Genomic DNA, 27,564 nt, shown 5'->3' with positions numbered 1-27,564 from the left:
AAAATCTGTCAAAGATCATTGGGAAGAAGAGGAAGAGCTCATAATATCAGAATTTCAATGGGCTATAAGTTTCTTCAGATTTCGAGCAAGAGAATGGCATAAGATACAGATGGGAAGCAGTGCTATTGGAGCTCCTGGGGTGTGGTGTTATGCAGTGAGGCAGAGGATGATGTATTTGAGGTTGGCCAAGCATGCCAAATGCAAATGGCAGGCCATGAATGTGACTGATATTCAGTTTGTTCTGGAGAAAGACTTGTAGTTAAATGTTAGCTTAATGTGAACCTGCAGTTTCCATTCCCCGCCCTTGCATTCTGCCCTGTAGCTGATGGGCAGGTCAGTGGGTACTTTGCAGGAGACATCCAGTGGCAAGCTAGCCCATTCATTCACCTTTCACATGTTTTATTTCCATTGTTGATATGTCTGGTATGACATGAGTATGTATGTCATTTGTCTTGAAAGGCTCATGCATCTGCAGGCTGAGATGAATGGCAACAAACCATTGTTGGGAAACAGAATACTCATTTCTCACTACAGAATGACTGATTGCTCTCAGCCTTGCATCTCACACAGTCCACTCATTTTGAAGGGTTCCATCTATCAGGATACATCAGCAGCCATATTAGCAGACTGAGACCATCCCACTATCTCAATTTTTAAGTTTCAAGTTAACTATTCTATGTCAAAAAGCCATGCATTCACTAAGCTTCCACCTATCAGGATACATTAGCAGTTGTTTTAGTAGAATGAGATTATCCTTTGCAATTCTGTTGGCTGTCTAGCCATTATTGTCTTTTTCTCACTCTTAAATAAAGGTTGAACATGTGATGTGGCACGAGTGGTCAATTAAAATGGAAATTCAAAATGACATCATATGTACCATGGAGGAGTAAAATGATAAACAGCCTCATTCACCCTGCTGTCCTATTTGCTGTCACACACCAAAGGTGTTTGGTGAGGTGGACATGGATACAGCTGATGAATGGAGATGAAGACCATAGCCCTCATGTGAAGAAGGACAGCCAGAAATGTCAGCAGTCATCCCTCACACAAGAACAAGTCATCAGTGCCAGAGAAAAAGAAAGGGAGCGAGTTAAGTGCCGGCTAAAATTCTTAAGTGCCCATGTACAGCATTCCGGTTTTCAACATATCTCTGCTGTTTCTGCAGATACAGAAACCATTCCCACACTCGCTTGTAGTGCTCAGCCACACAATCTTACCTTCCAAAATTGGAAAGGATTTGCACACTCTGCATGTTTCTACAGCACTCCCTCCAAAAGATGCTCATTTTGCTAAACTCTTCTGATATGGCCACCTCTACATCAGTCATTTCACTTGTCCCCTTTGCTAGGGACCATGGCTACATATATCTACCAGGAGTTCCTACCAGCTTCCATCCTGAAGCATCCTGGTACATCCCACCCTTGTCTGTGCCCTCTCAGCCCATCCAGCTTGGACAGTGTGTTCTTTTTGTCAGGATGACTTCTAGGAGGACATTCTTTGGTTGCCTCAGGTCTGTCATTTGCTTGGAAGGGTCTTATGTGGTCATTTCAGTCTCTCCAGTCCAAGAAACATATGGATCCTTCCTCCCTGATCCCTGTAATGTCTTCATACCAGTCTCATCCATCATTCTTCCAGGATTGTGACAGCTACAGTATAATCTACTGTTGTCCACTCTCCCTGATTGCATCCATGACAAGTATGATGCACTTCTTGCCTCCTTGTTGCAAGATACAGCAGAAGACATGAAGTTTTTATTTGCTTCCCTGAGAGGATGGTTTGGGGGGGGGGGAAAGTTGTGATCCCCTATGCTCCTGTCACCCCACAGACCCCCAAAGCTTGACCCCTGTTGACATCTGACTCACCCTGTCCACTTTTGGATGTACTATATCAGCATCAGATCAGCACTGCCTCTCTGTCATCCCACCTTGGCCTAGAAGTGATCTCTTCGAGATGTGACATGCACAGCCTCCCCCTAATGTGATTCCAGTGCACTTTCCCAGTTCCTGACATCACTTGACTCATACTTTGATATTCTGACTGTCTTTGACTCACCTATTGCCAATACTTACCAATCTTTTGACTTTGCTTACTGGTTCTTTGCTTTTTGACTTGCTAATCCTTACCAATGCTTACCAATGCTTTCCAAGACGATTACCCATCACTTACATTCCTTACTCATCAGTTACCAATCACTTACCAAGTGTTTGCACCTTGTTTTCCAAGGGCAACACCCCTGTACTGTATATAAATCACTGTACTTAGATAGCAAAAAAAAGGAAGATGTCAGAGAGCCCCTCTTGCTTGCATTTTATCATCACTCAGTAATTCATTCAGCAGCTTTGATAGTTGAGACTTTATTAAGGGTCTAACTATTGTCTACTTCACTTATCCTTGTCTATCATCAATATACTTTGCTCCAAGCCCTCCCTGAGCTCAGTGCAGCTTAGGACATCGAATTAAGTTGTCATCCATCCTTCTGTAGGCTGACAGCAGTCTACCCTATCACATTCTCTTGCATTCCTGCTTCTTCTTTGTCAGGAGCACCCCCAACCCTCAGCACTTGTCCTTGAGTGTTGTAGCTTGCAAAAAACCACCCAAATCAAAGGTTCTACCATCTGGGTACCACATAGGCACACCACCACTCACTCTTTTTGTCTTTTGTGTTGGTTTTGGTTGGTTTTCACCACTGAACCACACTTTGACTCACACTGCCTTGATGTTGCAACAGGGGGGTAACCTACCAGGATGGGCCCATCCATGTCTTACAGCAACTCAGTATACTTAATTGGTCACAGGCCTGTCTAAATGTTTCAACATCCTTACCCACTGCAGGCCCTCCCATATGTTGTGGTAATGCACTTACAGGCCTGTACATATGTTGCTCTCACTTTAGTCCCTCAGGCCTGTCCATGTGTACTGGCTAATCTATTTAGGCAGGCCTGTCTCAGGGTCTATATGAGTGTTGGTGTTTTGGCACACAGGCTGCCCATGTGTTGTGACTAAATGTGACTACACTATGTGGATGAGCAGCAGTGGATAGCAGTCTTTTTTCATGATGTTATTGAGTCCTTGATAGTCTATGCAGAGGCAGAGTGAACTGTCCTTCTTCTTTATGAAGAGGACAGGGGCACCATGAGTGGAGGTGGACTGCTTGATGAAACTGTAGCCAAGGGGCTCGTCAATGAAGGTGCAGAGAGCTTCAAGCTCTGGTGGAGACAGAGGGTGGATTGTGCCAATGGGCAGAGAAGCTCCTTCCTCAAGGTCAATCTTGAGATTGAATGAGCAGTGTGGTGGAAGTTCAGTAGCCTTGTCTTTACTAAAGATGTCAGCAAACTTGTGATACTCAGGAGGGACCAAGGAGAGGTCAGGAGGCAGAGAGGAAGTGGAGGATGCATGGAGCTTCACATCATCAGTGGAGAGCTGTAAGCAGAACTGTCTAGAGCCAGGGAGAGCACAGGCTCTGACATATGCAGCAGCATTGGATGAGTGAGATGAGCGGAGTGGAGAGTGGCAAGTCTGTCAGAGGTGCAGATGGAACTGCAGATGGAGTGGGGAGTGTCAGATCCAGAGCAGGGGTCACAGCAGAAGGTGATGAAGGCACCTGGGGTGTCAGCATTCCCTGTAATGATGATTTGAATGATATACTGCCCAGTACCCAGTCAATTGACAGATTGAAGTGGGTGAGCCAGTTGTGTCCTAATACCAGCAAACATGAAGAATCCAATGGAGTAACATAAAATGAAACAGAGTTGACATCACCAGAAGGAAAGCAGAGGGAAAGATCTACCTCTTGGGAAATGACAGCATTTGTACTACCATCAAACAAGCAGAGCAGAATTGGCAGAGAAACAGAGGAAACAGGAATAGCATATTTTTTGATTATGGATGGGTCTACAAAACAATGAGAAGAGCCAGAGTCAATCAATGCAGAAACAGCATCAACAGAGTAATCAAGAAGAGTTACAGACAGAAGTAAAGAATTGGGACTAGAGAGAGCAGATGTGTTGAGTCAGATGTCCAGTTGTGCACAGTTGGGATCAACACTTCCTCCAGGCTGTGTGAGCTCCCTGGAGGAGTGGACTAATTTTTTGGCTCTGCCTTCTCCATGGGCAGAGGAGGTGGAGTTCCAGCTGTAGCTGCATGGGCTTTGGCTACATGAGAGGTAGACTTGGGACAGTCCTTAGTGGAGTGGCCAGCCTCACCACAGAAGAGGCAGAGGTTGTTCTTCATCCTATGCTGGCATTCAGTGGAGGTGAGTTTGCCATCCTTGCCCAGAAGATGGGCAATATTGGACTTGGATGTGTCAGACTTGGGCAGATCTTTCTGCTTGCCCTTGCCCTTGGTGTCAGACCTCAGAGCAGAGGTGGAGGATGACAATTTAGACTTGTTGTTGGAGTTGGAAGGCTGCAATTTGTCAGTGGCAGACTTGGTGGTGCATGAGATCTCTGCTTTATGCTCCCAGTAGCATGCATCAACAGTCTGAGCAAGTTCATGGAGTTGTGCAAGGGTAGAAGGTTTTCCTATGCAAGTGATCTCATCCTTGATACAGCCTGGAAGTCTGCTATAAAAGCGGTGGTGGAGTGCACTGACACCATAGTCCTTGACCTGTGAAGCCCAGCAATTGAACTCCACAACATATTTGGTAATTTGAGAGCCATCCTTCATAGTAAGGTTCTTGAGTTGTTGGATGGCATCCACTATGGCATTATGCAGACCGAAATTGGTTGTGAGCTCTTGTAAGAACTCATGATAGTCATCCATCCAGAGCAGGCAGTCATAATTGTCAGGGTTTAGTAGGTCTGGCTTGAACCAAGCCAGGGCCATACCCTTAAGATAAGATTGAGCAAAGGTAACCTTCACTCTGTCAGAGCAGAATGCATGGGGGTGGTCCTGGAAGTTCAGCTTGCATTGTACAAGGAACTTGTGGAGTTTCTTAGGGTCAGAGCCATCAAAAGTGTCAGGCTCATGGACTTTGGTTTTCAGAGTGGAGTCCCCTGGTGTGCAAACTAGACTGTGTGAGTGCATGGACAGCTCTAGCAAGAGCCACGAGGGGATCCTCCAGCAGCTCAGCTGGGTCTTTGGGGATATCCCCATTACTGCTGCCCCCACTGTCAGGATCACCATCAGGGTCATCAGGGTTGGGTCCATCATCTTGGTTTCGAGGAGACAGAGTATGGAAAGTAGTTGGGTGGAGGTCAGAGCAACCAGCTTGCGAAAGTGCTTTTGCCTTCAGTGTGAGAACAGCATTAAGCAGAGAATGATTGGAACTGTTTGATGATGGAAGGGAGTCAATGTGGATTAGCTAGTGCAACAGCGAGGTGCTCAGCAACCTCTCTCTGGGATTGAGCTCAAGTTCTCATAATGGTGTAAGTTTTTTGGAAGACAGAAAATGAGATCATACAAGTGCAAGTACAAATATACTGTCAAGTCCAGGGCCTACTCTGACCAACTCCAATGCTGGATGAGGTCTGGGGAGAGGTTTGGAAGCAAGTCTAATGGATAGAGCAGAACTCCAACTGGCAGAGTGTTGGCAGGAATGAAATCTGCCAAGGTAAGGGTGGAGCAAAGTGATGGCATCTGGGTTTAGCTTGTGTGCTACCCCCTTGCATGATCTCAGCCCTCATATTTCAGAGGGGGAGTACAGATGGACAGTCAGAGGTAACTCCGACAGGCAGAAGACAGAGACAGAGGGAGTAGGAACTAAGTTGATATTTGTACTGAGGAATGGTGGAGTATGATACATGCTTTTTAAGGAAACAGTCCAGGCACTGGACCATACAGTGTGCATGCTGCAGAGTACCTGACTGCGAGCTGTCAGGGAGGAGTCCAAAGGTAGTCACATGACTCCTCAGAGAATGGTCCATTTGGTCCAGTAGGAGAGGAGTACAAGTCCAACAGCAGTCAGAGCAGAGATGGTTCATAACCAACAGAAGTTGGGCATAGTTGGTGCAGAGTGAGTGAATGACCAGTGGAAGAGGGTGCAGAGTGAGTAAGGACCTAGAGTGAACACACAGTTATGACAGGGTGCTGGGGATGCCACATCCAATCAATGTGGATGGGTGGATGGCTGGCAATACTCTGATTAATGCCAAATACATCCAGAGTGCAGCTTGTGAGATCTGGGTCACTCAAATCATCTCTGATTCATGCCAGCATGGTGTCCATTGAAAGCCACTGTTCAGTGGGTGCCAGGGATACCACATCCATTAGTGACAGGCCTGTCTTTATGTTTCAACAGGGTACATCTTACTGGGGCCAGGCCCACCCATATGCTGTGACAATATAAATAATACTACTGAAGGGCCTGTCCATATGTTGTGATGCTATGCATAAGATTACTGATGGGCCCATCTTTATGTTTTGTCAGAGGTACATCTTACTGTGGACAGGCCTGTCCATATGTTGCAACAATATAAATAATATTACTGAAGGGCCCATCCATATTTTGTGACTCTATTCAATGAGACTAGTGACAGGCCCATCTTTATGTTTTGACAGGGTACATCTTACTGGGGCCAGGCCTGCCCATATGTTGTGACAATATAAATAATACTACTGAAGGGCCCAACCTTATGTTGTGACTCTATTAAATGATATCAGTGATGGGCCCATCTTTATGTTTCAACAGCAGTACATCTTACTATTGACAGGCCCATCCTTATGTTGTGACCCTCTCCATGTTATGATAGGTGGGCCTGCCTTGACATCATGACAGGGGTGTAACCTACCAGGATGGGCCCATCCATGTCTTACAGCAGCTCAGTATTCTTAATTGGTCACAGGCCCATCTGAATGTTTCAACATCCTTTACCCACCATGGGCCCTCCCATATGTTGTGGTAATGCACTTATGGGCCCATACATATGTTGCTCTCACTTTAGTCTCTTGGGCCTGTCCATGTGTACTGGCTAATCTATTTAGGCAGGCCCGTCTCAGGGTCTATATAAGTGTTGGTATTTTGGCACACAGGCTGCCCATCTGTTGTGACTAAATGGACTACATGGGGTCGCCCTCTCCTTCTTGGAGTTTATGGATGAAGTTCATATGTATTGGCTTCCCAGTGACTGGGTGGAAGCTATCCAACAGAAAATGCTCTCATTGATGCAGGGTAATAAAGCCTTCCACTTGTGGGCTGTTGAGGTGGAGAGTCTGAATGTTCTGTTACAGGGTAGCAAGTTCCACCTCACTGAAGACCATCTTTGCTGGAACAGTGTGGAACCATGTTCCTGCATCCTATCATGTCCCATTCCTGTACAGTGTTGTTCTGACCTTCATCTCTACCACCACTGTAGGAAGAGGGATTTAAGAGGGAGAGAGGGGAATGACAAGATCTGAGGAGAGAGAGTAGGACAAAAGGGGCTTCTATCGCCTGGGACTGGATCCTGGTAGTTGTCTGAAGGCTTCTATGGCTGTCTTGGTGCAGGGAACAACCTGCTCAAGCTTGTCTCTTGTCTGTGGTAACTCATCTCTTCTTAAAAAAAACTAACTACATTGAGTACTGGGTAGGGCTGACTAAGCAACAAAAAAGTGAAATTCTAAGTACCACTAACAGAAAAACACAGAATGAAAACCAAATTAAGCCATACCCCTGTCACAACATAAGGATGGGCCTGTCAATAGTAAGATGTACTGCTGTTGAAACATAAAGATGGGCCCATCACTAATATCATTTAATAGAGTCACAACATAAGGTTGGGCCCTTCAGTAGTATTATTTATATTGTCACAACATATGGGCAGGCCTGGCCCCAGTAAGATGTACCCTGTCAAAACATAAAGATGGGCCTGTCACTAGTCTCATTGAATAGAGTCACAACATATGGATGGGCCCTTCAGTAATATTATTTATATTGTTGCAACATATGGACAGGCCTGTCCACAGTAAGAGCTACTGGACCTATCAGAACAATCCTGATATCAACATGGAGCATTCATCGTGGACTGCAATCCTCCCAAAAAGCGAGAGGCGCGACGCGGAAACGAGCGAGATACGACCACAGGACCCTGAGAATGGACCTATCCACAAAATCGCAAATATCTCCTGAACGGATGGGCGCATGCAAACGGGCTTGGTACGGACAGAGAGCTGACGTCGAGTAGAATAAGCATGCCAAAAAGCGAGAGAAACGGCGCGAAAACGAGCGAGATACGCGCTGACAACCGACGAGTGGTGTCGACGGCACACCTTGTCAGAACTGTATCCGCGGATGCGAGGCGTCGTGTAGAGTGCGGGAAAGGTGCCAGGTGCGATGCTAAACGGGGTTCCGTGGGGAACTCGAGCCTGTGGGGGGGGGGGGGGAAAGATGAAGGGCGAAACAAGAAAATTCAAACATATCTAATGTACCAAAAATTCCGCATTACGATGTAGGTAGATCCATACCAGATACTGTAAGATCCATAAGCAAAAGAATTAAAAAACAACATAATAGAATTCGTGCGACATGCAGCGTTAACGCGCTCTGCAAGAGCGCCGGGGCGTGCGACTGCGGCTGCGTGACCGCTTCGGTTTGGAACGGATGTATGAATACGCCTTCCTCGAACGTGAACGAGAGCGCGAGTGCAAGGACGACGACGACAATGACGAGGAAGAAGGGAGTGAGCTATTGGTCGAATATGAATATGAGCGCCTTCGAGTGTGATAACGCATCGAGCTGCGGGCATATGACTGGACTGGTATAAAATCATCTTTCGAATGTGTGTACGAACCCGTTCGAGTCTGCGAGCGCGAGTGTGAACGAGGAGGCGAGGGCGATTGGCCTCGGCCACGTGGCCACCTCGACTGTGGCTGCGCGTGCGGTGAGCTACGAGAGCGCTCGGCTGACGAGCGACGAGATGGAATGGCTGGTGGGTTGGGTACTGCTGGCTCGGGCTGGACAGTAGGTAGGGACTGAGGATACATGATGCTCGTCTGAGCGGGTATGCGCGATGGTGTGTCGAACACACTTCGAGAGGGTGCGGCTGTGGGTGAATGCGAGCGAGCGGGCAATGAGCCCCTACGAGTCTCGAGCTGGCTTGTCAATGAAGACCAGTTGTCGAGACGGTCTCGTAGAGTCCGTCCGGCAACTTCACGCGCGATTTCCTGTCCTGTAGGTAGAACAACGCGGCCGTCGACAAGTAGACACTTTCCCGAAGCTAAATACGACTTGAATGAATGACAACCTGCCCGAATATGACCCGAAAGTCCGCAGAAGAAGCAGAACGAATATGAACGACGGGGGGAACGATTGTCTGAGGCATGTGGTGGCTGCGCGCGCGAACTGTCGACCTTGCGGCTCTTCCAGAGGCCATCGCCGAGTGCAAGAACCCGTCCTGCGGCAGCTATGAGACTAGGTACAGTAAAGGTTTGAGCTGGTGGGTCATGAAACTCAAGAAGCTCTTGTCTGAACTCGGGCAGGAATCCATAAAAGAAGCTGGATGTTAGGTGGGGTAGTGGCCCATGGTCCTTCTCAAGAGACAATGATAAGCAACGAAAAATGCGATAATATTCGCCCAGGATGATGTCGAGATGGTGTCTGAGCTTGCGAGCGCCTTGCGAAGCTTGTAGAACTTGTTTCGAGTGATTTCCTGTAATTCTGGATACTACTGAGTGATTTCTGAAGTAAAACGAGCCCAATCTCCTTGACTACTACTGACGAAGTGGGACCAGAGGTCCGCCGACTCGAAAGGTGCATACTTGAGAGCAAATCTGATTCGCTCGAGTCCATCTGAGAGCTCGAATCCATCACAGAAGTCAATTATGTCATTGAAATAGGACTGTAAGTCCTCAGGGTGCCCAGAGAAGCTTGGTGCTTCAGGCAAGCCTTGGCACAGAATTTTGAGGCCAAGCATGAAGTTTGTGGGTAATATGAGTGTGAGTGCTTGATATGTGAGTGTGCTGCAGGATTGTCAAGTCTATAGGGAGGAATATACTCAGACTTCAAGTTGGTTGAAGCTGAGGTGCAGTAAGGAAAAAAATAAACTGCTAAGTGTCCGCTTTTGGATTACATAATGCTGTGCTCGGTGAACCACAACTAAGGTAAAAGTGATAAACTCCAACAGGTACTAACCTGGTCTGGGCTCACTGGCATGAGCCCAGCATGTGTCAGCAATTGCCAGTGGGTCAGAAGGCATTCCACTGTAATTCTATTGGGTTGGTATAAATGCTGGGCTAATTCCAGTAAGCTGGGACAAATGCCAGGATAATGCCAATAAGCCAGCAAACATACCAGTCTTATGCTAGTGGGCTGGCACAGATGCTAAGGTGGTGATGGTCGGTTGGCATGGATGCTGAGCTAATTCCAGTTGGCCAGTATGGATGACAGCCACCACACTATTTCCAGTGGGTCAGAAGGCATACCAATGTACATCCATTGGGCTGGCATGAGTTATGGCCACTTCTAGTATGCTGGGACACATACTGGCCTTATGCAGGTGGGCCATGATGGGTGCCTGGATTATGGCAGGTAGTTGGAATATATGGCTAGCCAGCTTTCATGCTGGTATTAGTAAGCCAGGGACCCATACTGGTGTAGTGCAAATATGCCAGAATAGAGGATAAGCTGGTGGTGGTTTGTGGGCATGGATGCTCATCTAATTCCAGGTGGGGTGGATGGATCACAGCCTCCAGGATATTTCCAGTGGTTCAGAAAGCACACTAGTGGGATTCTATTGGGCTGGTATGACTTCCTGACATTTCCAGTTAGCTGGGTCAGATCCCATGTTATTGCCAGTGAGCTGGGATATCTACTGGGCTGAATATAGGGGACTGGCAGGGGGCCAAGGCCAGTGACAGTTGGTTGGCATCAATTCCTAACTAACTCCAGTTGGCTGGGATGGATCACAAACTCCAGGCTATTTACAGTGGTTCAGAAGGCATTCCAGTGGGACAGTATTGGGCTGGTATATGTTCCAGCCAAATCCAGTCAGCCAGGTTAAATTCCCAGTTGATGACCATGACCCAGGACACCTACCAGCCACAATATAGTGGACTGGCACAGGTCCAGGGCTGGTGGCAGTTGTTTGGCATCAATTCTGAACCAACTCCAGTTGGCCAGGATGGATGACACCCTCTGGGCTATTTACAGTGGTTCAGAAGGCACTCCAGTGAGATTCTATTGGGCTGGTATATGTTCCAGCCAAGTCCAGTCAGCCAGGCCAAATTCCCAGTTGATGACCATAACCCAGGACACATACCAGCCTTATGATAGGGGACTGGGACAGATGCCCAGCCTATGGTAGTTGATTGGTATGGATGCCCAGTGAAGGCCACTTAATGTTACCAGTGTAGATGATGGGCTAGTCTTTTGGCATCCCCTGGTGAATGGATGAGCCATACAAATAGTGTCCCATATATATTGGCTTGGCTGGGAAGCTATTGTCTATGGGGCTTATATATCAGTGGCCCATGTAATAAGGCTCATCTGGACCTGCAGTGTTCCATTTGGAACAGTAGGAGCATATTTCAGTGTGCCATGTGCATTGGCCTCAGCCCAAATAGGAGTGCCCATGTACTATGGAGGGCTTATAGTCCATTGTACCATGTCCTTGGGGAGGGCCCAGATATTATGATCCTGTAGGACAGGCTGGACAAATACTCCAGTGTTTCATGGTGTATGGGAGGCCCACAATATGGTGTCCCATCTGTCTCGAATCAGCCCATGTATTATGATCACCAATCCATGTGGTCTGGCACATATGCCATGGTCTCATGCACAACAAGCAAGCCAATCTCCCATTGTGCTGTCTGACTGGATTTGGCTTGAGTTGAAGTGTTCCACCAATTATGGGCCAGCCATAGTCAATATTTGGGGGAGGTATATGGAAAATAACTTGGCTTGGGATGGCATATAATATCTATAGAACTACCTTTACATGGACCCCCTATTGGATAAGTATAGGTTATATGGAATGTCCCACTGGACCTGCAGGCATCAACCAAGTCCAGACATTCTGAACTCTCATCCAATCCCCATGGGGTATCCCTATCCAATTGTGTATGTTGTCCCTCATGTAGTAGGCAAAGCAACATCAGTTCCCACCCACAGAACTAACCCCATGTTGAAGAAGCCTTCCAGAAAATGCAACTACAGTGCTGGGGTTGTAAGGAACTGAAGGCTGAGTGTGGGGATATCCAATACACAATCTTCATAATTGCCAACCATGACCAGCATGTCATACCAATTGGACCATGAGTGTGGGTCCTGGTGAAAGGGTGTGGTCTGGTTAGAGATTATGGAGACATTAGTAAAAACTGATGGCCAGTGCTGCAAGGCATCATGCATATCTTGGTTATGCTGACTCAACCATGTGTCCAATGACTGCATGGCTTGCCTTCCAGTGTCATACAGGCCTGGGTGCATAATTGAAAGCACACCAGAGAGGATGGCAGCTGGGAGGTAAGACTGCTGGGATCATTCATGACCAGCATCCATCTGTAGGTCAGTGGAAACTGATGGGGAAAAGTTCATGGTCTGGATGCCACTTGAGAGACATACCCCTGAGGTAATATAACCATACCATATGCCCCTGTTGGTGCCTGGCCAGGGAAAACTCCAGGCACCCCAGTGACCATGAAGCATGATTGAAATATTCAGCATTTTTCCACCAGGAGCCACTTGTCATACTCTTGGACATTGTGTGGTGAAGGGGGTCCAGAGTGGCAAGCATGTGTGTCTGCAGGGATGCCTGAATAATATAGAGTGTAAAGGAAATGTTCAAACTGACTTGCAAATCATTGGTGATGGCACCAGGAAGGTACCACAATGCAATGGTATGTTGACTTGATAAACTGTGATAATTCAGTCAGTATTTCACACAAGCCCAATTGATCTGCCTACATTCCAACATCCCTGTCATTCATGGCAGAATCCTGGGGAAGGTCCATGGTCCAAAACCAGGCCAGAGTGTTGTTGCAATGACCTCTTGCATTTGGGTCTGCAATTGTGGCACTCACAGTCAGGTCTGCCCTATTCAATTCTTGGTATTTGCCAAGAATGTCCTCCCCAGCCCCCAGTGCAATGAGTTACTTTCAGCACTGGCAATAGATGGCAGCATGCTGCTGAACCATTGCCTCTGCATTGGATATCTGCCCCCATGCCCAGGTTATCATTTTGTAGTTCCCTCCTTTCCAGACATCTGTATGAAATATCATGGCCTTGTCCATGAGGGCCAGATGCACAATTCATGCAATCCATCATTTGCCTGGCCCTGTCTCAGATGTATTCCCACTTCCACAAGACTGCCAAGGCCAATGTCATGGAAATACTGTACCCTGATATATGATAGCAGTGGAACATCACTGACCTCCTGGTGACCAGGACAATCAGGGAGGTAATGGATCATCAGTTTTGTCATTACTGTCCCTGTCAAATGGGGCTATACTTCTGGGCCTTTGCCTGGGGTTAACTTGCCAGTCATTTCCTGATTGAACTGGGCTGCTCCATGTACTAGCGCATCAATCTGTGATTGCAACCAGTCTTGCCAGCACAAAATTGACAACCAGTCTGCCTCTGTTGCCCTGGTGTCCATCTGTTGTGTATCCATAGCAAGCACTATTTGAGCCTGCTCAATCCTTTAATGCCCATGCAATCCAAGTAGCTGAACCACATGAGCTGCTTGAATGAATGGTTGTTATGGATTAGGTCAATCTCAATGGCTTTCATGGTGGGTGCTACCATGATGTAATGTAAGTTATGGGACAGATGATACAGTTGGCCCCCTTACCCTTCTCCAGCTGGACTTCATATATGTCCATGGCCTGCAGAGTATTCTGTTGGAGATATATTCTCCCCTGTGTTCTGCTCACTTTGGTGCAATGTTTGGGTGCTTACATAATCACATTAGAGCGCACATTTTACAGTAGTTTATTCACTGTTCCCTCAGTAGCTTGTTGCACTACTGAGGGTAAGCTCACTTTCACTACCAGTATTATACTTACTGATGTCCTGTAGATACCTACAGGTTGGTCTAATACATCAGTAGCTTGTTGCACTACTGAGGATACCTACAGCATCCTTCAAAATATTCTGCCAGCATGACTGTGCCACAAGTTCTTGTTCCACCCATAACTGAAACAAGCCATCTGGTACCTTGCTATCCAACTCATTGAATTTATCTTGGATTGTTGCTAATGACTGCTTGGCAACCTTGAACTTCCATTTCAATGCTGATGCTATGTGCAAGTAATCAAGCAATGGTCAACCAGGTACTGTGATGACATATGCATCTGTATCATTTTGATGAAGTTACTATCATTCATTTGGAAGTCCAGCAACTCCTGATGGTGTGCTGTTGCCATTCCCTGGGCTGATGGTGAGATTATGTTGAGAGAAGACCAGAGGGTCTCCATGATTTCACCATCCACCCAGCCAGCACCTGGAATAAAGTTTGGAGCATATCTGGCAAAGCACTCTGTCTGATGGCCATGGACATGCCATAGTCCAATGCTGGGCTGAATCTGTAATCTGGAAGGCAGAGAGAGATATCTATTTTCCTCAAGCTGGTGGGCCAAGTTCTTGCTATACTGACAATTGATGTCATAAAAGGTTATGACTGGTGGCTGGGGGTCCAATCCATGGTGCATGGCATGGACCAGAGCATAATCCATATTGACCTGCCTGCTATATTGTTAGTCATGACTGGGGACTATGAATTGGTGTGTACTGCTCTCCCTTCTGAAAGTTGACCATTGCATGAGGTACAAAACAGCCATGCCTCACACAGGCACATCCACCAATCCTGGTCGATTCCAACTTATTCCTTTGTGCATTTGCTTGATTAACAGCCCAGTGGTTATTGCAGTCAGATTTCTGCATGATGCAATCAGTCCAGTGCCTTTGGAGAGATCATGGTGCACCAACTTCTATTTGATTTATGGTCCTGGTCAAATATTCCTTGTATGGAGCTGATGTGACCATGAAGCCATATCCATCCATGAGCCAGACCTCTTTGGCAGCATTCTTGGGCAGCATATGCTTGGCCTTGAAGTTGCCATCCATCACAAAGGTCCTAGCAAACTGCCAGCTACACAGGTCAGGCTAACAATGCCTTTGCAATAATGAATAGAATATGGACTCAGAGAGATTGATATCCTGATCCAGTACATTGATTCCCTGGCTGGGGACAGGCAGGGCAGAAGAGGACAAGTTCACCAGCCCAGGGATCAGGCAACTGTTGATGGAATCCCTGCCATTTCAACAACTTTAGGAGCGTCCACATTCTTGACACCTTGAGCAATTTCCTATACCTATTCTTTGAATGGCATGAGCAATGTGGCATATGGTAGGCCAGGGGTGATCGCACTCACCAGCACTAGGTGAGGAAACATGCTTGAGGTGACTCTCTGAAGTTTGCTATAATAGTTCATGGCAGGGGTTCCACATTCAGCATTGTCCCTGGTGAAGTCATCCAGCACCTGGAAAGTGAAAGCTGTCCTTGGTGCCTTAGTTGTAGCTGGGAATAGGCCAGCCATGGTAAGCTGAAGATGTCAATCCTCAGACCCAGGGCAGTTGCAATACTGCACATTGCAAAAGTGCATGCTGCCAGTGTCCACAACTGTCAGATAGTTTCTATCATCTGGTGGGTTGAGATGTGCTGGTTGTTGACTCTCTTCCATGTCCTCCCACTCTTCATCTACATGGCTGGAAGCATCCTCCCAAGAACCTTCTCCTGCCAGGCATGGTGCTCTGGCATGGCCCAAGTGTAGCACCAAACCAACCTACAATATCAGTCATCACAGATGATGGGTTGAAACCAGAACTTACCAGCCATAGAGTGAAGTCTTCAAAGAATCTTCCATTCCATTTTTGTACCTGATGGAATGGTCTGAGTTTGTGTTGCTCGATGCAACATGTTTTACAAGACAATGGGCAATGAGCACAGTCCATGCATCTATATGGTGCCCCTTCTGCTTTACACACAAAACAAGCCATGACATTGGGCAGGGCCTCCATGTCCAGGAGCACAGACAGGTATCTACTCTTATAGGGCAGCCACTCTTCCAGATAACTGTTCTGTAATGTAAGGCACACATTGCCAACACCAGGATGTTTGATAATGTACACCTGGCTTTTTGGAATTCTTGATGTCCTCAGTGGTGATGCATCATCCATGTAGCAATATAGGTCAGCATCATTACCCTGGACTAAATTGGGTTCCTGGATGCTTGAAGATCCTGCCCTAGTAGGTGATTCGTTGCTTTGGCCAGTTGCATATCTTGCCTTCTTTCTTGGAGTAAACTTGTCCATCTTTTCTTTGGATCCCCTGGTTGTTTTCACCTTTTTCCAAGTGACATGGGTTACCAGGGTGGCCACTGCAGCTTGGGTGATTTGTGACTTGCCCATGTCTAGTATCAAGTTTTTGCAGGATGTCTGTAGGCCTCAGCCATACATGCCTCATTGTAATGCCTGGCATGACTATGATTTGAGTTGGATCTTGGAATCAATGTCAGAAGATCCAATCAGGATCAAACTATACTTTATCTATATATAGTAGCAGACTGGATGATAGATGAATCAGCTTACCATGTTTGGCCATGGTACCAATCAACTGGAACAAGACCATACTAACAATGGGTATGTATCATGACTGGAACATTACTCAGCCCCTGGAACTTTATTCAAGAATGGGTGACAGTAACTATGAGGAATGGACTCCAAATTTTCTTTCAACAGAGGGTAACATTACCTGCAACTAACCAGCCCCAACACCTTCTCCAACATTCAGAATGGCCAGCAGTGATCACAGTACTAATTGTGTTAATACCTCAGATGAGAAGAGGACTTCTCCTCCAATGAGGAATCTAGCTTGGATAGCACAGAGACAACAAAATCTGTGCCAGGAAAGCTGAGACCAGACAAACTTCAAATCCTCCAAGATGGTCTAAATGATTGGAAGGAAGCTGACACAAACAAAAGGGCCTCACTGATGGAGGGAAAAAGGTGTGATGAAGACCTCTGATATGTGCAGAGGGAAGCTCAGTAATGTGAGTATCCTGTTCCCTCCCCAGTGCCTGTGTAGCCTCATTGATCATTATTGGTACAGCTCAAATCCATACTGAGGGATATCAACTTATGGCAAGGTTGTTCTGGAAAGCATTGGGATAATGAAAATGGGGTGAATATTATCTCTGAGAGTGAGGAAAGCAACTTCAAGGAGTGGTTAGCAGTATGTGTCCATCATCTTGGGTCCATCGCTTGACATTGATAACATCCATCAACAGGGCCAACCCAGGAATGCTATGTGCCAGTTTAAAAACATTGGTTGGCCCCTGCTTATGGCGATGGAGTCGCTGTTTCCAAATGACCAAGCCCATGGTATGTGTGCCTACCATCCTACAACTTCTGTGGCATTTGTATCCAGTGCCAGTGGTCCTGGCCTCTCCATAAACCCATCTAGCCATACCTCCAGTGATCCGGTGATGACCCCATCCACATCCTCTGCCACTTTACAGTTTGTTACTCCTCAGGTTGGAAGCTCTGCCAGCATCATTGAAGATGATGCAATCAATCAAATGTCCATTGACAAGGTAGCTCCTGCTAACAGAATGAACATGCAGTCCCAGCTATTTTCAATGCAATTTAATGCACCCATGCTGACTCTCGCTTCCCCTACAACATTACTTAGCTCATATCCCCCCTCAACTACCAGCTCTATGCCATCAAGTAGGAAGCATACACATGCAGATGCCAACCCTGCTTCACCCTCTGCTGAAATTCCATCGGCACTGTCACACACCAAAGGTGTTTGGTGAGGTGGACATGGATGTAGCTGATGAATGGAGGTGAAGACCATAGCCCTCATGCAAAGAAGGACAGCCAGCAATGTCAGCAGTCATCCCTTGCACAAGAACAGGTTGTCAATGCCAAAGAACAAGGAGGAGGCAAGTTAAGTGCCGGTAAAATTCTTAAGCGCCCGTGTACAGCATTCTGGTTTTCAACATATCTCCACCAGTTCTACAGACACCGAAACCATTCCCACACTCGCTTGTAGTGCTCAGCCACGCAATCCTACCTTCCAAGATTGGAAAGGATTTGTGCACTCCACACGTTTCTACAGCACTCCCTCCAAAAGATGCTCATTTCGCTAATTCTTCTGATATGGCTGCCTCCACATCGGTCGTTTCACTTGTCCCCTTTGCTAGGGACCATGGCTACATATATCTACCAGGAGTTCCTACCAGCTTCTGTCCTGAAGTGTCCTGGTACATCCCACCCTCATCTGCCCCCTCTCAGCCCATCCAGCTTGGACAGCATGTTCTTTTTGTCAGTATGACCTCCAGGAGGACATTCTTTGGTTGCCTCAGGTCTGTCATTTGCTTGGAAAGGTCTTATGTGGTTGTTTCAGTCTCTCCAGTCCAAGAAGCATATGGATCCTTCCTCCCTGCCCCCTGCAACGTCTTCATACCAGTCTTGTCTGTCATTCTTCCAAAATTGCGACAGCTACAGTATAATCTACTGTTGTCCACTCTCCCTGATTGCATCCATGACAAGTATGATGCACATCTTGCCTCCTTGTTGCAAGATACAGCAGAAGATGCTCCCCCTTCATCCTCTCTTCCAACAGAGCCTCATTCATGAAGTTTTTATTTCCTTCACTGAGAGGATGGTTTGGGGGGGAAAGTTGTGATCCCCTATGCTCCTGTCACCCCACAGACCCCCAAAGCTTGACCCCTGTTGACATCTGACTCACCCTGTCCACTTTTGGATGTACTATATCGGCATCAGATCAGCGCTGCCTCTCTGTCATCCCACTTTGGCCTAGAAGCGATCTCTTCAAGATGTGACATGCACAGCCTCCCCCTAATGCGATTCCAGTGCACTTTCCCAGTTCCTGATGTTGCTTGACTCATACTGTGACATTCTGACTGTCTTTGACTCACCTATTGCCAATACTTACCAATCTTTTGACTTTGCTTACTGATTCTTCGCTTTTTGGCTTACTTATCCTTACCAATGCCTACCAATGCTTTCCAAGAAGATTACCCATCGCTTACATTCCTTACTCATCAGTTACCAATCACTTACCAAGTGTTTGCACCTTGTTTTCCATAGGCAATGCCCCTGTACTGTATATAAGTCACTGTACTTAGGTAGCAAAAAAAAGAAGACATCAGAGAGCCCCTCTTGCTCACAATTTATCATCTCTCAGTAAATCATTCATCAGCTTCGATAGTTGAGACTTTATTAAGGGTCTAGCTATCATCTACTTCACTTATCATCATCTATCATCCATATACTTTGCTCCAAGCCCTCCCTGAGCTCAGTACAGCTTAGGACATCAAATTAAGTCACCATCCATCCTTCTGTAGGCTGACAGCAGTCTACCCTGTCACTTTCTATCACATTCTTGCTCCCTCTTTGTCAGGAGCACCCCCAACCCTCAGCACTCATCTTTGAGTGTTGTCGCTCGCAAAAACCCTCCCAAAGAACAGGTTCTACCATCTAGGTACCGCATAGGCACACCACCACTCACTTTCATTGTCTTTTGTGTTGGTTTTGGTTGGTTTTCACCACTGAACCACACTTTGACTCACAGCGCAAGCTGTGCTCCAGTCGCTCTCTATCAAGGATGATGCAGAATGCTCTTCAAAGAAGTTGAAGAAGAGCAAAGAAACGTCCACACCTGCTTTACTTGTCAGTGTACAGGGTTCCCTTTCATACCTTGGGTCTGTTATCAGTTCATCGTCTGCAGTTGCTGCACAGCAAAGGCATACTGAGTGTATGCACACCACCATGGAGATGCTCGCATGGTGAGATGACAACCTTCCCCTGTTAGCTAAGATGGCCCTGATGGAAGTGTTCTGTATGGATGGGGGGGCAATCGATTTATACCTCATGTTGGATGATAAAACCCTTTGTAGAAACTGGATTCAGACTTGTCTTTGTAACCAGAAACTCATTCCAGATGACCTTGTGCTGTAGTACCTCCATCATGTTTGTATCCCTGCTCACAATTTATCTGACCCGGTGTTTTGTTATGCAAAGAATGATCCAGAGATATTCATTTAGAAAGTGAGAAAAGTGTACATAAAACAATCTCTATGATTGAGTTTGCCCTCACTTCTGCAGATACTCCTGGTAGTTGTGCCACATTGCCTCAGCAATAGAATCACACAACGCCCTGGCTGATAATTCTTGAGGGTCATCGTCTCCCTTGTCATCCCCTGATAGCACGCTTTCTTCTTGCTCGATGTCGCCAACTTCCCCAGTACCCCCATCACCTCCACTATCCCCATCCAGCATTTCTCCATCAGCGTCTGGATCCCATTTGTGCAACATAATTAAATTGTGGATAATGCATAGGGCGACAGGAATGAGTGCCTGGATCTTGATAGGATATTCTGGAGGGAGAAGAAGAATTTGGAAATGATGCTTGATGACACCAAAGATTTGTTCGACAACATTCCGTGCAGACAAGTGACACAAATTGAAAAGCTCTTCTTTGTTTGCAGGCCTGTAAAATAGGAAGTGAATGGATATCAATCATGCAGTAAATGCATACCTTAATGATGCTTGTCGCCACTCTGCCAGGTGATAGCGTGTGCAGTGGTAAGGTACAAGGACTCCTTCTGACAATGGGAAACCAGCATTGCCATGGAGATACTTTCCTTGGGGAATATCAAGGCTTGATGTGCATGCTTCCTGGAAAATTCGTGCATCCATAGCTGAACCCTCCCAGTCAGTCAATACATAAGTGAAATTCATGCCAAAATCACAGGCGAACATGCAATTTTGGCACATGGTGCCCTTTCGGTTGTGGTATGCAGCGCGGTCATGAAGTGGCAGGGAAGTGGGAATATGACTGCCATCAATGGCACCAATTGCATCCTTGAAGTATGGCCAGAACCTATGACTCCGCATGATTTTTGGGTGGACAAAAGTAGTTGAAGAAGTGAATGGGAGTGATACATGCTTTGAATAGAAGGGTTCAGAAGCAAAGATTGTAACCATTTTGTGGAAGTATCTAAGTACAGATGCTGTTAGAAATGGGCGCAGAAAAGCAAATCAAAATGTACCTTGAGATTGTATCATTGGATCTCTGAAAACATTCTCCAACATGTCTGATTGGTAGGCCAGTGACACACATATACAAAAAAATTGCAAACTGTTCTTCAAGAGAGGTGTGCTTCGAGGCTTGGTAGCCATGGTTGCAGAGTTTGAGAGTAATTTCTTTGAACGTGTGTACACTCATACTGAACTCACAACATATACGGTCTGGGTGACCAAGGATCAGTTCAACCAACCAAGCCTCTCCAGAAAGCGCAGATGTGTGGTATGGCCATATATTCTTAGGGATCTCTCCAGAGAGGAGATCGACCATTAGTTTGGTAAGAATCTGGACAATGACAAGGACCTTCTCTCGTATGAGCTCTTGCGATTGATGTGCTTCTTCATCATCCATGGCTGTGTGCCGAGCATTGATCAGCGATATGAGCACAATATGAGCATTGCAGCTGGCAGTCAACTTTCAATTTCCAACCATTCTTACTAATCACCCAATATATCTCTGTAGAATTGTCAAAGAGTGTAGTGAGACTATGCGAGCATACTGTACAGACTCTTTTGTTTTGGGAATTTCTTGTTTATGTGGGCAGTGGCCACACTCCAAGTGGCAGACTTGAATGACCCATTGCCCATCTTGCCAGCGATTTTCTTGTTGACAAGGAAAGTGACAAGGGCCTCTTTCTCTTCCTCAGTCTAGTTGGCTCGATCCTTATTGGAGGGCATATCTTCAGTCACTAGCTCAAGGCAAGACTCACCAACAAGCATCGCTAGTGCTGCGATAATTGGTAGGAGGGGTTCCAGGGGTTCACTATCCATCATCATCGGAGCAGTTCAAAATACAAACTCTGCAGCATGGCAGAGCAGTGGCTTGCCAGGATCACAAACAAAGTAAAATACCAAAGCTGGCAAGCAACTGTGTAGCAAGACTACACGAACATACCGTATGGACTCTAAAGGTGATCAAGCTGCAGCATAAGAAGGATATCCAGCAAGTACTTGTGAAGGCTGGAATACATCCCAGGACATTGGCTATGATCAAACACTATCAGCCAGCCATTCAGAAGGTAGTCCAGTCATTGACCAAGGCTGAATTGGACCAGGCAGCCCATTTGGCAAAAGAGTGGAATGAGAGAAAGCTGCCACCTGAAGCTCAGGCAGAGTAAGCATCCAAGTTCTCCCATGGGCAATACTAACTTAAATGCAGGGTGGCAACAAGTAAGGGCTGGAAGTATGCAAAACAGTTTGTGTATGACATGTGGAAGCAGTGTGGGATGAGAGTGGTGATCATGTCAGCATGGAAGGATAAGGAAGGCAAAGTGATGGTTGGAGTGTGAGTGGCTTCCTGACAGGCTTCACCATATCTGACCAGTGTAGGAATGACTTCAATGATGAGCTGGGCAATGGAGAGCTCTATTCAGATTGGGAAGACCTCCATGGAAAGTGGTCAGCCTATGCAAAGAAGGCATTTGGGGCCAATGGTATGGAGGATGGCAGCAGAGAGGATGAGGCCAGTCAAACCACATTAACAGCATGGAAAGGAAAAAAGCAGTCTCAATTCTCCCTGTCCACCAATGATGATGGCATGCCCATTCTTCCAAATCTCTTGGACTTACAGACACTGGAATTAAAGGACATCATGAGGGTGTTTGTAACTGGCCAGTATTGTCCATGCCAATTTCCATGGTTGATGAGTTACCAACATCTAAACACAGGCTTGGCTTGTGGGAAGACAAATGCCAGGGTACCTTGGGCTGCAATAGCTGACAACTGGACATCCTATGTGTCTTCCAAGTATCTTCCTCCCAATATCCTGTTCAAAGAGCCCACCAGGCTGACAAATCATGAACTAATCAAAACCTTGGAGTTCTGGAAGGAGCAACAGCAGGAGCACCCAGAAGATGTCTTCCAGTTCCAAAGGTGGAGATCTCAGGATGGTTCCCTGGAGGAGCCAGTCACCAAACACCAACACTGGTCAGACAAAGCCAAAGGGAAGAGACCCTGGATGGAAGGTGAGGTCATGATCAATTTGGATATACATAACTGATCACACATTAAGTAAATTCCATTGATGGCTCTGACTACAGACATCACTTGGAGGAGGAACCAGCTGCTCCCACAAAACCTTCCACCAAATGGCAATGGATAGATGGTATGTCAGAGCTGGTCAGATTCTTTACTGGTAACCCTAACATGACTTTGGAATTGTGTGCTGAAGATCATCCCACTGGAACATCCAATGCACAGGAGGACAACAGATGACAGAACCAGTCCACATCAGACTGGCACAATACAGCTACTGCATACCCCAAGCCAGCTGGTGAGTGGTATCTGGTGACAATGAATATTGCTGATAGAATTGTATCAGACAATCATGCCAATAATGGTGGTGATTCAACTGCAAGGGAGCCCAAGCCCAAGCCAAGAATCAGATCCAATGGTTGGTTTCCATGCACACTTGGTTAATCCTCTTATTACAGCATTCTACAGCAGCCCAGAATGATAAGACAGTCATATCACCTAATGATCATAGGTATACATCCATAACACAATTATACACACTTATCTATGTCAGGAGTTGATCCGGTGGGTAGGAATTTGAATGCCAGGCCTAGATGCCATGCAATGGACAGGGAAGATGGACTGTTGGATCAAGCAGAAGAGGATGGTGTGGCTTGTCACCCAGAGTGGAATCATAGGCCCCCACAGTGGCCAGATGATAATTATCCTACTCCAACCATGAGGAGGTGAAGGTAGAATTGAGGCTGGTACCTACTGTTTTCCAGTAGACTGGTGACAACCATATATAGTGCACAGTGCAAGAATTGCTGGAGAATTACTGGCCCCATAGCTACCATGTACCATAACCCACTGTCATAATCCAATTGTGGCCAATTTGTGCACTTCTCCAATTCCATTCAACATAATGTTCATTAAAATGAGTTAAATATACAAATTAAAGCTGGTCTGGTTTAAGACAGTAGCCTACACCTGCTGGCTCTTCCTCCAGAAGATCTGCTAACTGTTGCCAGAATCTGGCAAGCATGGCATGCCACTCAACATGTGATCACCACTCCCTGGTTGCATCCACCAGGGTATTGTCATAATACCTATATGCAGTGATCTGATTGGCATTGTGTGCAGCATTGATGTCTGGCTGACATGCCCCACTCCTAGCCATGATACTGGGGATCTGCCTTGACATTTGAACTGGTAGACATGTTTAGCTATGGTTGTGTAGGAACTTTTGGACTTATGCTCAGTTTGTGGAGTACCAACTCCCAGCTGTATGGCAAACTCCTGGGAGACTGCTAAAAGCTCCAAATGCAACAACAGGATTGGCACTGGTGATGGGGATCTAGCCAGTGGTATTGATGTAGAGCTGAATGATGCAGGAGTGTCTGAAAGGTCCATAGGTTGATGAGGACCAGGGAAATTGCCACTGGGCAATGTGAATGTTGTTGGGCTGGGAACTGGGATAGGATTGCAACAGGCTGGTGACACAGAGGGAGTTAAGGACCAAAATTGGTGCTCATGCAATAGGATGAACAGTCATGATGATTGGCCAGCTGCATGAGTTGGGTAGATGTAAGCTGACAATCTTGTGGCAGCAGGCAACTGAAATGCAGTTCTTGTAAAGGACTGACTGGTGGGGACTGGAATGGTGGGGGTGACCCCCAAGGTGGCTCATGTAATGGCATACCTGGGGCAACAGGTGATGGTGATTTGTCCCATGCTGGCTCAAGTAATGGGGTGCTGTTAGAGAGGTGTGTTGATATGGAGTCCCAAGGAGGCTCAACCAATGGGCTACTAGAGGAGGGAGATGGTGCCAATGACTCCCATGCTGGCTCTGTCAAAGGTGATCTGGGCAAACCAGAGAACTGGAAGGAGGGTTCCATTCCAGGTTGTGTGTATTGTTTGAGCCAGGGACAGCTTGAAAGGTGGCTCATGTAAATGGGATGATGGTGCATCCAGCAGGTCATCTTCAGTAAACATTTCCTCATCCTCATTGAAGAGATGCAAGCCACTGCATATCATGGTGTGATGGAATTACTGCACACAGTCATTAGAAGTAATGGTCCTTGGACTGGTTGACTTACAGAGTTTATCTGGACTGCCAGAAGCTGAATCTAACATTATCTGGGAGCCATATGAAAGCTCAAAACATTGTAGGCACCATGGGGATTACACTGATGTTTGAGAACTGATTCAAGTACCAGTGATAAGATTGTATTACACAATAATTTTTTCACCAGTCATCATACAGGATGTACAAGTGCATACATAATGGAAATGGGCACTTAGTGGAATGACTGTCGACTGCCATACATTACTCTCACCTAAAATATGTTCAATGGTTAAACCAGTACATTGACTATTGTAAATCACAGCATCACTGGAGTGAGCATTTGTATTGTGCTTATGTAAGCCTGTTGAATGGTGTATGCTAGCCAGTGAATTCACCACACTGCTCAAGCACCCACCACCTACACACCTAAGCTTTAACAGCACTATGTCTACCACCAACACCAGCACCTTCATCCCAGCACAATCAACTGACAACATCCAGCCAGTCATCACTGCTGAAAATGCCAAGTGGATGGTCGAGGAGGCTGCCAGGGTTACAATGCAGGCACTGAGAGGACTTCAGGGCTGGGATGCTAAGCACTGGGGCAAAGTGGCTCAGCTTGTGTGGGCCCAGCTAGGTAAGTGAAATTGCAGCAATGATATCCATTCCTGACATCTATGTAGGGAATGGTCTGCACAGTTGTTGAACATCTACCACCAGAATTTGAGATCCCTCTGCATCTTATTGCTATCGATATGCACATGGTTGACCTGGCAACAATCTTTGCCATGCAGATGTGGCCACCTTTCAACCAGATGATGACAGCATGACAGGCCAATGTGAAGGATCATGTGTGGTATCACCTTCATCACCAGCCTAAGTCTCACCCATATTACAAGGTCATGCAGGAGCTTACTGGGCCTTCATCGAAGGGCCAAGCACCAGGCACAGCTGGTGGATAAGGGGAAGGGGAAAGAGTTGGGTATGGATGAGGCTCAAAGGATTCAGCTTCTGGGTGAGCACTAATTCTGAGGATGGCAATTGGGTAGACCACTGATACAGGATCCTGAAGATGCACCCACAGACACTACAGCTAGGACCACTGGAGTTGTGAACCAGAAGCTGGGAAATGAGGAGGATCAGAACAGGGAGAAGGCATGGGGCCATAGCCAGTCAAGACATGGCTGGCCAGCAGCCAAGCCTGTTGATGCCAGTGATCAGACCAGTAGAGGCTGGAGCCAGTCAAAGAGACCAACGAAGAAGGTGAAACCAGCAGTCAACAAGGATGTGCAGGACCAGTGAGACATCAACAACCCTCCTGAGTCCTGGGAGGTAGTGCTGGAAGCTGAGCAGTGTGTGAGATTCTGGGACAGGAGTTGGCCCTGTATGGTGCACTAGCTGGCAGGGCATGCTGGCAATGCCACTGTACCAAATACTCATGCAGCTTGTTCAAGGGGAGGGGAGACAAGTTTGAGATGCAGCAAAAAGCCTCCTGTTCAAGGCCTCACCAGGAATGATCCCCAGAAGACATGGCTGGCCTTCCCACCACTTCAATGCTGGCTGTGCCAGCTCCATTGACCAGTTCAACGAGCCAAACATCAAAGGGCAACAAGCTGAAATCAATCTGCCAGTCCATCCAAAGTCACAAGCCATCATTTGTCTCCTGGCCCACAGACTGGCTGCCCCAGTATGCTATTCACAGTCCTATGTCTTTCGCTAATCAGTTGAACTAATATTTCTATTGAGTAGTGGAAATTATTACTCCATCATGGCTATCCTGGTCACAGTCTCATGCAAGAAGCATTGCAACAGACCCACCCATCACTCCAGCACCAACTACTACAATTGGTGCCAATGATCTGTGCCATTGTGACAAGTATCAGGAAGAGGTTACCATCCTCAAGTGGGAGAATGCTGACATGAGGCAGGAGATAGAAGTACCCATACTGAGCTTGCTGCTCTCCATCAGGTGGTAGATGCTATCTGTAATCACCTATTCCTGGCCCCAGATGTGCTTAACCATCCTCTGGTCCCATTTCAGGCTACTTCCAACCCTACACTGGTACCTCACATTCCAGTCATGGTGGAACTTGGCACTGCAAGCTGGTGTTGTAGAGGTTCAATCATCCTGAAGTGGCTCAAGACAGGAGTCCACTGAACCCCCCCCCAGCTTCATTTGAGGGAGGTGCTGGCTTGGAAGTACCTCCTTCAAATGTCAAAGCTGTGCATGGACCTGCTGGAGGTCTGGCAATCTCTATTACTGTCATAACTGTGCATTCACTCTAAGTCCTTACTCACTCCACACCCTCTTCCACCAGTCATTCACTCACTCTGCACCAACTCCACCCAACTTCTGTTGGTTACAAACCATCTCTGCTCCAATGGCTGTTGGACTTGTGTTGCTCTCCTGCCAGACTGAATGGACTGTTCTCTGAGGGGTCATGTGACTACCTTTGGACTCCTCCCTGACAGCATGTGGTCAGGTACTCCACAGCATGCACACTGCATGGTCCAGCAC

The 27,564-nt window shown here is 46.8% G+C and overlaps 4 protein-coding genes across 4 annotated transcripts; 2 read left to right on the top strand and 2 right to left on the bottom strand.

Annotated features, from left to right (window-relative positions):
- Positions 1–8,187: 8,187 nt before the first annotated feature.
- F5J12DRAFT_872422 (uncharacterized protein) lies at positions 8,188–9,244 on the bottom strand (the record flags this gene model as incomplete). The annotated part of the gene is made up of 1 exon (XM_051747123.1): positions 8,188–9,244. A coding segment is annotated over one exon (546 nt), but the record flags the coding sequence as incomplete, so codon positions are not given.
- A 2,817-nt stretch (positions 9,245–12,061) lies between these two features.
- Positions 12,062–16,318, bottom strand: F5J12DRAFT_787810 (uncharacterized protein; the record flags this gene model as incomplete). The annotated part of the gene is given in 19 exon segments (XM_051743710.1): positions 12,062–12,327; positions 12,473–12,662; positions 12,702–12,765; positions 12,815–12,911; positions 12,931–12,943; positions 13,004–13,112; positions 13,156–13,241; positions 13,359–13,548; positions 13,584–13,647; positions 13,701–13,746; positions 13,915–13,931; positions 13,981–14,148; positions 14,226–14,499; positions 14,696–14,785; positions 14,837–14,992; positions 15,283–15,453; positions 15,499–15,693; positions 15,740–15,787; positions 15,896–16,318. 19 exon segments carry the CDS (start codon positions 16,316–16,318, stop codon positions 12,062–12,064), a joined length of 2,667 nt encoding a protein of 888 aa, XP_051594124.1.
- Positions 16,319–22,011: 5,693 nt separating this feature from the next.
- F5J12DRAFT_899620 (uncharacterized protein) lies at positions 22,012–23,239 on the top strand (the record flags this gene model as incomplete). The annotated part of the gene is made up of 4 exons (XM_051748177.1): positions 22,012–22,139; positions 22,185–22,310; positions 22,355–22,989; positions 23,037–23,239. 4 exons carry the CDS (start codon positions 22,012–22,014, stop codon positions 23,237–23,239), a joined length of 1,092 nt encoding a protein of 363 aa, XP_051594123.1.
- A 2,251-nt stretch (positions 23,240–25,490) lies between these two features.
- F5J12DRAFT_787808 (uncharacterized protein) lies at positions 25,491–27,178 on the top strand (the record flags this gene model as incomplete). Its single annotated transcript, XM_051743709.1, has 7 exons — positions 25,491–25,683; positions 25,841–25,885; positions 25,946–26,061; positions 26,109–26,344; positions 26,616–26,733; positions 26,834–27,018; positions 27,088–27,178. The coding sequence occupies 7 exons, from the start codon at positions 25,491–25,493 to the stop codon at positions 27,176–27,178; spliced, it is 984 nt and encodes a 327-aa protein (XP_051594122.1).
- Positions 27,179–27,564: the final 386 nt, after the last annotated feature.

This window comes from Pisolithus orientalis (genome assembly GCF_024613125.1).
Source record: "Pisolithus orientalis strain OTSU chromosome Unknown F5J12scaffold_153, whole genome shotgun sequence".
NCBI lineage: Eukaryota > Fungi > Basidiomycota > Agaricomycetes > Boletales > Pisolithaceae > Pisolithus > Pisolithus orientalis.
The sequence above is the reverse complement of the archived record's forward strand: the minus strand, read 5'-3'. Positions and strand labels throughout refer to the sequence as shown.